This window comes from Megalops cyprinoides, chromosome 7 (genome assembly GCF_013368585.1).
Source record: "Megalops cyprinoides isolate fMegCyp1 chromosome 7, fMegCyp1.pri, whole genome shotgun sequence".
Lineage (NCBI taxonomy): Eukaryota > Metazoa > Chordata > Actinopteri > Elopiformes > Megalopidae > Megalops > Megalops cyprinoides.
Genome location: NC_050589.1, coordinates 4,654,450 through 4,667,325, shown reverse-complemented (window position 1 = coordinate 4,667,325; position 12,876 = coordinate 4,654,450). Strand labels below are relative to the sequence as shown.

Below are 12,876 nucleotides of genomic sequence, written 5' to 3'. Positions count from 1 at the left end.
TCTGTAATCGCTTGTTTAAGGATAATAACAGGGGGAGGCTCTCTGAGGAGCCCCACCGCAAACACGAGTCCGCAGAGAGGAGCGGCGCTGCGCGGCTCGGCTCGGCGCGGCGCGGGCAGACTAGTAATTAAGGCTTTATTTTCCTCGAGATGGAAGAGCAGCTGCACGCCTCACCTGTGCAGGGTGATGTTTATTTGCGCACCCATCCGCCCGCCCCCCCCCCCCCACCAACCCCCTGCCCGCCCGACGCATTGGCGGGGCAAGAACATTTATTTTAATGGAGCATAAACTGTACCTAGAGCATGCTGCAGGCTCTAAAGAGGGAGACCTCGGCCGCAGCCACGCTGGAATTTGGGGGGGGGGGGGGAGTGGGGGGGTTGCGTTGCTAAGGCACCCGGGTCTCCAAACAGCCACAAGTATTTTTAAAGATCCAAATCACTCAATGAATTCTGTTGCCGTATAAACATCCAGAGAAGGGAGCTTTGCAACTCAAGTGCTGACTTTCCCTTTGCTGTGGGCTAGGACTGGAGAAAGCTCTTTTTTATTTATTTATTTATTTTTTACACAATCAGGGGCCATTTTGCCTTTCCTCTACATGATAGCTTATAAATTCAAAGGTATGACGTACATGTGCATGTTTCTGAGATTACAGGAAATAACACAACTGTGAGATATGTGGAGAAACAGACAGAACCAATCACACTGTAGTTTGACATATTGCACATTATTCAGGAAAATGGCTGAATTTTGCTTTTTTTTGGCAAAGCACTTTCATTTATACTGCATATCTCAGCAGTGCCTTCACCATGCTATAGCATTTCTCTGCTTGGACTACTTTAATATCTACCTAATGCAAGTAAAGTGAGACAGTTGTCAATTACACAAACAATATGTCATATTAGTGGTGCATGTGACAAGTGAATAAATGACATTGAATCAAGTGACAACTTGAATAACAAGGTATAATTACAATATTGTATAATATTGTAATTAGTATAAGGTATAATTACAAAGCATTATATATACTACATAAGCATTCAATTGGTGTTGTACTGTGTGTTTGTAGATGTGGGACAACATTCCTGTTCACTAGATAAATCTAATTGAATGGCATCAAAGGTAGCTATCATTAGTCTGCCAGCCACTTTGAATCATTTTGTTTTATGGTAATAAATCCAAAAGGCTTTTTTTTTGCTCCAACCTGAGTCTTCCCAATGGGAGTATATCTAAGAAAAGAGATCGGGTCGGAACCTCCAGCAAAAGTGTGTTTTGACCCCTGATGGAGGTACGATATTCAGCTATCCATTATTACTCACAGGAAACTGCCTTTATTGCTGTTTGGTTTTAGCAGTTGAAGATCAATATCAGACGTCATTCAGACCACTGAAAAGCATTGATTATAAGCTTTCAAAAGGTATGTGATGTATGTGATATAATTGTATGGATATTGCTTCAGGATAAGAAATACAAGAAACATATGAAAGGCCGAGTATGCCTATACTGTGGCCACACGCAGACAAGATAGGTATCTCCATACAGCCGACACCCAGCCATATCCTGTAAAGATATGCAATGATTCATCTGCATAGATGTGGCGAACCAGATTCCGCTCCACATATATATTCTGTTGAGCGTCTTTTGCCAAATATTTACGTTCTGCATTACGGTGTATTATCTAGAACTCTGAACTCGACAATCTGTTCAAACAGGAGCAAACCGCACAAGACACGCCGTGCCAAGACTGCCATGCTGCGATCCGTTAAAGCGGAACGAGGTGGCGGCCGGCAGCGGCGTGCGCTCCCCTTCCCTTCAGCGCTGAAAGAGTTAAAGTTGCTGTTGGTCCAACAGCTGCGCTGGGATCTATGGGTAGAACAATGCTCTGTGCTGCAACAGGCAGGAGTCATTGCACAGGGAGGCAGATTTATGCTCATTCGGTATTGTAATGCTGTTGGATCGAGTTCAGGAGTCCTCTCCAGGATTTTAAAAGGCAAGGCAGCTTTTGAAAACCGAGAGAGAGAGAGAGAGAGAGAGAGAGAGAGAGAGATGATGAAAGATGGAGAGGGAGGAAAATGCAATCGCTCTGCCTTTCTGGAGGAGCCAGGGTCTTGGAGGGCTCCATTGTTTCTGCCCTGCTCTCCCCTGGTGGTTGGCAGCCATTGGCGAATGCCATGTGCTCTGTGCTTCTCGGCTGGAAGTCACATCCCTCACGACTGGGGGGCACCGAATGAAAAACAGACAGCACCTTTTGTGCACCAAACAATGAATACCGAAAAAGCACCAAGCACTGCAGCGCGGCCCACACAAGGGAAAGACAAGCGAACCCGAGATGGATGGAGGCAGAGGCTGTCGAACGTCTGAGCTGCACACAACACAGCGATCGGGTCAGGTGACCCTGGGCACCTGCGCGGGGGGGGGGGGTTTGCATCAGGGCGGGTTCACCGCCTGTTCAGCCGTGAGCTCCGCGAGGGAACGCCGCCCTGACACGGTGCCGAGGATCCGACTGGCACAGGGAGATAAAGCGGTGAGCCGCATCGTTCCGGCAGACGCCCGCCGCGTGCGCTGGGCCCGTTCCCCTGCTCCGGTGCTCCTGACCCCGGTCCTCCATCACGCGGCGATGGCTCCCAGCCCGCAGTCCCAGCTGCGCAGCCGAGCGGAGCAGGTGTGTCCTTGCGGTGCTCTGCGCACACGCCCCACGCTCCGCCGCCCCGTTCTCTGCCCTTGAATGCAGAAGGGGGCGCTTATTAATCCCATTATGCAAATGGCAGTGATAAATTTTGCAGTTTTTTTTTTTTTATAATATATATAATTCACGGTGCCTCTGCGGCCTCTACTGGTATTCAATTAAGGCGGAGAGGAGAGCAGGAGAGGGGGCCGCTGCAGCATTCGGGGGGCAGAACCCGCTCTGTCTCAGTTGGTTGACCGCAGGCTATGACAGATTGGCATCCCCTTCACCGTGACCTGGACGGGAACAATTGGCCGGGTCCGGTTCCCCGCGCAGCGCCATGGCAACCCCCGCCTGGCGGCCAGCTGGAGGGGCGGCGAGGGGTCAGGCCGCTGCCGGGGGACGGCTGACAGGCGCTCGCGCTCGGTGGCGGTGACATCTGCAGATTAGTCTCACCTGAGCGGTGCGGCGGGATCTGACTGGGCCAGGGGCCGGTCGTACTCTTTATTCACTGCTCCAGGGAAGCGTGACACCGACTCTGGCTTCAACAACACCCTTCCTGACATTTTGTGGCTGGACTGGTTTTTTTTCTCCAAGGCAGGGGCATTTGAATAGATTTTACATAATAAAAAATTAATATCATAATCATAATAAAATAAAGAAACAATAAAAATAAAAAAATCTAAATCATAATATCAAAAAACGTAATATTCATGATCGATTTTATATTATCTACAGTATTTAATATTCATTTTGCAGTACTTTGGATATCATCATTCAATGTTATACCAATAAATACAGAGGATCTCCAACCTTTAAGGTGAAAACACTCACACACATACTGTACATTGTGCTTCCTAGGACACCTCTTGCTCCACAGAGGAGCAGGAAAATTGTTGAATTATACTGAAGCGTGGTTCAGTTTGGACTGTTTGTTGCAATACCACACTGTGGCTCTGTGTCAGTACGGTGTGAAGATGCTGAGGAGAAACACATTACAGGGGACTGCACACTCAGTGTTGTGACAGTTTAATGCAAGCCTAATGCTGACACAGTTAACAGTACCCCCCACTAATGTGTTGCACTAAAAGGTTGAAGGAGGGCAAGAGATGCTCGTCAACTCAGAATTAATCATACATTGGTTTGCTAAAACCAATGTATGCTGCAACACGGTTTGCGGTTATGTTGTTTATATTAGCTGGTTTTAATGTAGCCATATTCAAGATGGGATGACCACTGCATTACCAGTACCTCCATTTTAATGAAAGGAAGACCTGAATTTCTTAATCACATATGAGCAGACAATTGACACAGACCTGCTATTGGTCTAAAGTCTGGAAACTATATAATTCTGAGAAAATCTGAATGTTGTTGACATTTAGATTTAACAATATAGGAACAAAAAAAATCTTTCTTGCGATGTTAAATTTTCATTTTCTTTCTGAGCCTGAGACCACAGATGAAAGGTACAAAAAGCGCAGTAGAGGATATTACAGGCCCGATACACATTTTATTAAATGAACATTAAATGACCTAACGCATAAAAAAATCAGAACCATCAGAGGAATGTAATGGAGGGTTAGCAGCATGTTTCACTCAAGAAGGCATGTCAACAGGTCAGTGAAGTTTTCTTGGACGGGAACGTTGCGGACGCTGCCAAAGCTATGCATCACCACGCCCCCCAGATTGTCTTTGGGCTCTCATCGCCGGCTTGTGCAACTCCGAAGACCTCCGAACGAGGGAGGCGTGACGGGGGATTGGGATTAGCATTGAACCACTGAACTCTTCAGCCGCCGTCCCTTTGAACCGCGACTGGAGCGCCCCGGAGATTGATCTCGGTTCTGCCCCGAGGATAAGCCCGCGGAACGCCGCGGTCAATAGGACGATCGATAGGACACCCGTTCCGATGCCCGACGTTTCAGGAGGCGGTGTTCGAGGTACCTTCTCCAGCAACTTGACAGACTCGGGGCGGTGTAGCCAGCAGAACCGATTTCAGGACGGTCGGCTCTGCCTTTTGAATTTTGAGAGCTGCTGCTCTTTGCAAAAGGGCGCAGCGGGGTTCTTGGCAACCGCAGTCATGCATTTCAAATCACAGAATGATCACCGAAGATGATGTCTACACTACTAGCAAGGGCTGCCATAGAGAGCAGAACTGAACAGCACTCAGCAATTGATGAGAAATCTATCAGAACGCCCGTTCGCGGTGTTCTGATCAATACGTCTTGATCGTTACTTGTGTCCGACGATGTTGTGTCAATAGATACAAGGATTTATGGGCTCTTTGCAGGGCTTCAGATATCTAGCTGCCCCACATATGTGTCTATATTATAAACTACACTGTAAGCATCTCTCATATCAGCACATCACTGCCAGGGGCTTGTGATTAGCCAATCACAACCTATCCCATCCTGCCCTTGTCAGCCTAGCATCGAAGCTATTTCTGTCCATTCAATACACCATGGAAACCTGAGACACCGGCTGACCAAAAACAGGCAGCAGTGGTGTGAGTAATAATGATTCCTCTAAGTGATTACATTCCCATGATGCAATGCACAGCGATGTAGGATCTCAACAATGCCGTGCTTCAGGATACAGGAGGTCTTACTAATATTTTATGTACTGGGAGGTTTGAAGTATCAGAAAACAGCAGTGGAGGTAGAGATAGTTACAGCATGGCACCCCTCAGTTGCGAATGAAACCATTTCAGGAGTGAAATTGACTGGTTTATTCGATAGCTGTTGTTTTCTTTTGACATGCTTCACAGAGGCGCTGCTGAGAGTATATGACTGTAATGACTCCCGGTTATTCTTCATCTTGTTTGTTGGCCATGGAGAGAGGCCACGCCCAGAGAGAGATAAAGAGAGAGAGGGAGAGAGGCAGTCAGGGTGAACTGACCCAGATGATGGGGTGGGGGGTGGAGGTTTGGGGGGGGGGGGGGGGGGGGTGCAGAGCAGGGATGTGAATCTTCTCCGTGGAGTGCACTCGTCTTGTTCTCTCCCTCCCTCGGAGAGGAGAGGCGTGATGAGCTGTTTTTTTTTTTTTTCCTCCCGCCTGGCACAGCGCACCCAGCTCCACAGATGGTCTTGGTGGTGATTCACACAGCAGCCTTGTCTGTTGCCGGGCAGCGTTGTATGACTTTACAGTTTGGTCTCATTGGAGGAGGATCACTGAAGTTCCACGGCCACCAAGCGCAGAAGGGAAACCAGGTTCTTTGTTACCGGGCAGAACCCATGAGGCTGCATTTCAGTCTGGTGGGAGGTATGCCAGAGATGTGTGCGGTATATCCATATATTACCTCAAACGTGGATATATATGCGGACCTCTTTTATTCTCATCAGAATTCCGTCTTCCGCCAGGGATCAAAAACTGAGGCCTGCCCACAAGGGCTGAAAAGAGGTGAAAGACATTCCTTCCTGCCTTAAAAGATGCAGTGAGGTTCTGTCACAGTCTAATCTTGACATTCACACACCATTATGTGACACATTAAGCGCAGGGGTGATGATTTATTAGTCTGAGGTGAACACGGCTGTCGGGAAGCCTTCCAGCTCCTTAGCGACAGTCAGCCTGTCTGGCTGAGAGCGGGGTGGAAACCGCATAGCTTCCAGGTGCTGCTATACTTCCGGTCTCCTATCCTGGGTCTGCAGGGCCCATTCCAGGGTGAGCCTGGGCCTGTCAGCCAGCAGCATGCTCCTCCTGCAGGTCTGGAGTAGTGGGGAGGGGGGAGGGGAGGTCAGCCGAGTCCCAGGCCCAGAGCTGGGCCTGTGCGATCGAGCCGTCAGTGGACCGGAGCCAGGAGGTGACAGCATCTCATTGCCGTTGTCTCTGGGATCCATAAATCTTGCAGGGCCCTGGATCCGCGCAGGCACCTCTCAGAATGAGCCATTGTTTTCACCCGCACAATCCAACCACAGCTGCCTGATCCTGAAACAGCCTTTCAGGGGCCGCGGAACGCCACGGTGAGGCCAAACGCCGTCAAGCGGACAGACCAAGGCTTGTTTTTAAACCTGCGCTTCACGGGATAGCGCAACGCTACGTAGGGCGCGTGTTTCAGGCGGTGTGCATGCGTGAGCACGAACAGGGATAGTCAGGGGCCGCTTCCCCCCCCCCCCCCCCCCTTTGCTCAAACCTCGCATGCAAAGCCTGTCAGGGTTCCCCTCCAGCTCTGCGTATTTTCGCTATTAGCACATCCTCCGTTTCCATGGCGAATTTGTAAACCGCATCTGCACGCCGCTCCAAGTCCATAGGAGCAGCAGTCTGGAAATTCCACCAGGTGATGTTAACCAAAAACTGGATCCGCAGCAGAGAGCTCGAAGAGGCATGCATTTTCGCCGCACATTTTTTCAATTAAAACTCCTGGCATGTGATTTTTTTTTTTTTTTTTTACATAGTGCTGCAGCTATGTAAACCTGTCATATTTATGTGACTCGCATGCATTAACAACCTGTGAAGTAATACCCACACAAAACAGAGCGGCTCAAGCCGGATGCCAGATTGGGGGGGGGATCGTGTTTACAATTTTAAACGTACAGAACTACTTGGATCTGAGGACAAACACAAACGAGTAAAACAAACAGTAGGTGGAATGTTCTTGTAAATGTTATTTGGTCATTTTGGTGGTTTTTAGTTGATAAGCATATTATACTGCGACCGGACGTTCTTCAGCTGGCTTCTTCTCTTATACAGCTGAGGAAATTCAGGTTAAATATCTTGCCCAAGGGTACCACAGCATGGTCCTACGAGGAAATTTAACCAGTAACATTTTGGCTGCCAGCTCTATTCCTTACTGCTATATCACACTGTAGCGACCAACAAACCCGTCACTTCTTGCACGGAAATGTATACGTTCCTTATTTGTTGAATGAACGAAACACCCTAAGCAAATACCCTGCCTGAAACATAAAACTTAATTATTGCACTCCTGCTTGCCAACCACATAAACCTATATTTAAGATGTACTGATTCCAGAAGTGAAGCTCATTATAGCTCGTTCAGGCAAACAATTAGACAAGTAAAATCAACAGTCAATGACAACTACAACAATTAACTTGTCTGACATGCCTTTGATTGAGTTAAACCTGCTGTTGGTAGATCTGAACTGGAAGACAAAGAGATCCTTCCTTAAACATTTAACAATGTAACAAGCAGCACATTAACAATTAAAAAACAGTTTTTTTTTTTCGGAGGGAACAGGCGAAGGTTCTTCTGCATACATTCCCTGACGTGCAAACGGACAGCAGTGATTCCCCTCCTCCCTCAGCTTTGATGGATTGAAGGTTTAAGCCGAGGAATCACTCTGTCCTGGCCAGTCAGACACAGGGGTTCATGGGTAATTAAAACACAGCTATGAGCTGGTTACTGCTGTCACTCAGTGAGCGTGCTTGGAAGCTGTGTTCTCTTTCTGAGGGAGTTGGCTTCAACCCCCCGCAACTTTCCAATCATGCACCGGGAACTCAAGGAGGGCAAAAAAATTGCACTGACTCCACACCCAGGTCCCTGCATGTAGGGAAATGTGCATGAAAGCAGGGGTATTGTATTACTGCACAAATTGTTAAGGATGGTAGTGTGATGTCGTGGATAGGAAAGCGGGACCTAAAGGGTTGCGGGTTCAGATCCCAAATAGGGCTCTACTATACTACCCTTGGGGACGGTACGCATGAGAAGCTGTTTGCTAACCACCTGATATTTCCCCTTCAGGATATATACAGCTGTATAAATGAATAATAATTTTTTTAAAAAGCAAACTATAGATAAGGATGTGTGCTTAGCAAATAAATAATGTAAAGTAATTATCATGACTTTCAAATGCAGATGGCGGGCCTCCGCATTCTCTCCCTGCTTTAAGCAGGCATATCATTTGGGAAAAGAACACTCGCGCTCTGGAGAACACTTTGAGCTGTGTTTGCCCTTCCTGCGCCTGCTCAATCCCCCCCTCCCACCCCCCATTCAGACCCCCCCCCCCCCCCACCCCGTATTCCTCCGGCGGCTGTCTGGGACAGATTATGCTGGCCCGTGTCCAAGCCAGTGCCAGACCTCTCTGGATGTTCGCTGATCAACAGAGCGTTCTTTGTGCTGAAATGACAAACCACAAAGTCAAGCCAACATCTGCAAGAGAAGGGGGGGAGGAAGAGAGGTGGGGTTTGGGTGGGATGGAGACGAGAAAAAAATGAGAATAATTTGAGACTCAGCTGGGGGGGGTGGGGGGGGGTTGGGGGGGGCAATTGGTGCTTGAAACATTCTAATTTAAATTTCTGTGGTCATATGCGACCTTTTTGATTAGGGCACCTGTGATATTTTCATTGACTCACTTGACCAAAACATTGTGGAGTTAAAGTGTAGGCTCCAGCAAGTTGGTGGGTTAACCAGTATTAAAACAAATACATGTAGGACCTGTCTTTCCCGTTGAGCTGAAACAGCATGCAGGATCCAAGGCAAGCAGACACACTGCACAGAGGATTATCACACCCTTTTGGTGCAAGATCATATTTATTTTCTGAGCCTTCGAATCATGCTTTAGTTTACATTAACCATGGTTTTCGTAAGTTATTTTCTTTCCAATTATATGAAATAAAATACTTTGGTGGGTAGCATGTGTGATTTTTACATTCAAAGCTTTGAATGAGCCCTTTCAGTTCCAAGGATTTTGCTAAACCTGCCGTTCTGCCGATGTAGCAGGACACGCGAGCACACCTCAACGTGACACCTTCTCCCCTCAAAGTACTTCTAAACCGGCAGCGAGCTACGCTGGGCAAAAACGTTCAATTAACTACCGGGGTCTGAACGCAGAAGAGGGAACTATTTCGCGCCGCCGACAAGACATTAAAAGGTGTCTCCACGGCGACGAGGATGGCACACGCCGCCGCTAATGCAGGAGAAGGTTTTCGGTGCCGCTTCGGGTACCTCCTTCCGCCCCTCATTGTCATTCCGCCGCCACCCCCCTTTCTACATTTCGATCATTATGCACGGTACATTTGAGGGATACATGGGTAACTCAGATTAGAGGCATTAGAGGGTGTCAGGCTGATTGAATTTGCCACTGTTAGGATATGTACATACCCCCCCCCCCCCCCCCTCTGGAGGAAGCACGGCCCCCCGTCTGCCCCGCGGGCTCCCTCTCACTCTACAAAGACGCCCGGGCACGCTGCGGTGCTCGGGGGGGCTGAGTCGGCACATATCTCCCAATAATTGTTCACGGTGCACAGCAGCGCCCCCAGGCTCCACTGCCAGAGACACTCTGTACTCCAGGACTAAGTGGGCAGCTTGACAAGCCCCCCCTCCCCCCCACAATCCCCCATCCCCCGCAACTACTGCAGTGCTGGGGGTGTGCTTTCTGACACAATTACACGTAATTTTGAGTGCCCGGATCCCATTCATGCAGCATTCTGCTCTCTGTCTGAATAGAGCCGCTCCTCCGGAATGCACCATCTACAGGTGCATAATTCACCACTGAACAACTGGGGAAAAAATTATGTGCGCACGCACACACACACACACACACACACACACACACACACGCACACACAAATACACACACACACACACACACACACACACAGACAGACACACGAACACATGCTCGCGCATGCACACACACAAACACACACACGTGCACGCACACACATACACACACATGCACATGCACACGTGCACACGCGCACACACACACACACACACAAACACACAAACACACACACACAGACACACACACACACACACACACACACACACACACACACACACACACACACACGTGCACGCACACAGACACACAAAGATTTTCAATGTGAGTGCATAGGAATCCGACGTTTGAAGTCTGTTAATAGAAAATTTTAAATAATCAAAAAATATAATTAAAAATTAAAACAACAGCTATTTTAGACACATTCAAGTAAATTACTGTGATAAAATATGCCTAATTTAATACTGTAAACAAGACAAAACACATGCACACACAAAAAAAAACATCTTTATATTTGGTTGTGCTACAAGCATTTCCATATGTCAGATGCTGGCACACTTATCCTTCACCCCGATGCAAGCATTATTTTCCCTTTTGAAGGTCAAGCCCTCGTTCCCTGCAGGTGCACAATGGAGCCGCAGTTGTCTTTGAAAAACACGGCAGTTGCATCGGGTAAGAACAGACTAGGCTATGCTTAGTCCTGGGTTTCTTCTGGTATTTCTTATGGTTTGGTATAGTAAGGATACAAACCAAACCGAAAAAAAAAAAAAAACCCAATATCTTGATGGAACAATCTGCTGTATGTTAACCTGACTAAAAGTATCTGTTTGATTCCCATTTTGGCCAGCTTCTCTGTGTTGGTAAAGGGCTGACTGAAGTGCGCCATGAGGACTAACGTGTGGGTAGGGAGCTTAGCGACAGGCAGTGGCAGCAACAGCTCTGTCACCAAGGGGACAGTGAGAGGTCTGACTCTACCAAAACCACAGCAACAGACTCATCAACATGCTCTTTCCACTTCACCCAAATATGTAAATGCAGCAAATCTTCAGTGAAATGGCTTCTGGGAAACACAGACATCCATTTTAGGGTTACTAGGCCATCAGTCTGCCCCGGGTGAAACTGAAATCCTTGGATATCTTCCATCCGTTGCTAAATTGTTTGGTGTAACCACAGTAAATAGAGTGAAGAAAAACACAGAGGAATGGTTTTTTCCTACCCACACCCAGCTGTTAGCGAGGCACACATTACAGGAATTAAACACAATGGATGAAAATGCAATACATGGACTGATTACTGTTCACGTTACCATGTGTGAAGCCGTAGGACTGAGAATTCAACCTTTAGCCTTCGCCCCATGCAGAGAAACTGGCCAACACATGAAACCAAATGTTATTACATCCGTGGTGTGAACAAAGCTTTAATTAACACGTGAATTGACTGTGCAGAATGCGGCCTACTATTCAGTGTTTTTTTTTTTTTTTTAAGAAAACTCAAGCACAATAGCTGTTTCACTTGAGGGCATCAGTCATATGGGAGCACTAAAATGTAATTACACAAAAATTCTTGGTTTTATAAGCAATAAGGAGAACATGTGTTTGTTGTTCATGTTCTTCATTACCAAACAATATTTACAGTAAATTCTTTAAACTTCATTAAGCCTAAATTCCCTTCCATTAGGGTGCCTCCGTGCGGCCTTAATGAATGCAACGTACAGACCTGAAACCGTGCCGTACTTTACAACCCGGCACTTTAACCTATTGTTCCGCACGCCGCGAAGCACAGAAGGATCTTGCAGCGGAATTTACGGCGGCAATTTTGGAGGTTCTATTAAAACCTGCTCGAATATTAATGAACTGGATGTAACGCGGTCCAGGGGCCTAACAGGGCGAACATGCCATGGATGGAGAAGTCTCTGTGCGGATGAGATAAAGAGCGTGACACCGTGATTTATCGAGGGGTAAATCTGGCCAAGGACCGTACGCCTAGGTGGAGCTGCGTTTAGTAACGTCTGGGTAAAGTCTGAACATTTCTCAGCAGTGATGCATTCTTTGGAGATACGCCGCAGCTCGGATGCATGTGAAGTCAGTTAAAAAGAAAGACGTCAGGGCGCAGCCCGCCCTGTGAGTGCCCTCTTTTCCTTTGCAGACTTGCCCTGGTCTTGAGTCATCGCTACGCGCCATTCGTTTTTACTGGGGTCGGCCGAAGCCATTCACAACCACACAGATTCCATTAGAATTCTTGGCACCGTGGCCGGACAGATTGCCATTGCAGATGCACCACAATTGATCCAACGAACTTTTGCTGTTATATCTTAATTTCAGACTGTCTTGGTCTGCGTGTTGAACCTTTTGCACTAGCTGCTTCTTTCCATTCTACAAAACAACAAATTTCAACATATACTAGTTTGTATCTAGAGACTGCCTGGATTATTTTGCAGTTATCCAAAATTCAGCAAAAGCACTGTATGCATAATGTCAAAGGCACGATTCATGAGGAGTGATTAATCATACAATACAGCACTGCCACGTAACAGCAGGGACACAGACACACGTCCATCAGCGCCATACTGCGTTACGGTGTTGACGTGGAAAACGTGAATCATTGAGATGAACATGCTGGACAGCTAAGTGGGTGGAAATAATACAAGTGATGCTAGGCCAAACTCTAAGATGTCACCACAAACGTGCAAACTAGAAGTTTTGTGAATCTGGAGTATCAAAGGCATACCTCCTGCACTGTGCAATGTGACTTTTTGTGT

The 12,876-nt window shown here is 47.4% G+C and overlaps 1 protein-coding gene across 1 annotated transcript in view; it reads right to left on the bottom strand.

Moving 5' to 3' along the window:
* Positions 1-6,273: 6,273 nt before the first annotated feature.
* LOC118780273 (MORN repeat-containing protein 1-like) overlaps positions 6,274-12,876 on the bottom strand; it is a 68,391-nt gene continuing 61,788 nt past the window's right edge. Inside the window, exon 12 of the mRNA XM_036532684.1 lies at positions 6,274-6,363. Coding sequence (XP_036388577.1) covers positions 6,274-6,363 — 90 coding nt within the window. The remainder of the gene's footprint in view (positions 6,364-12,876) is intronic.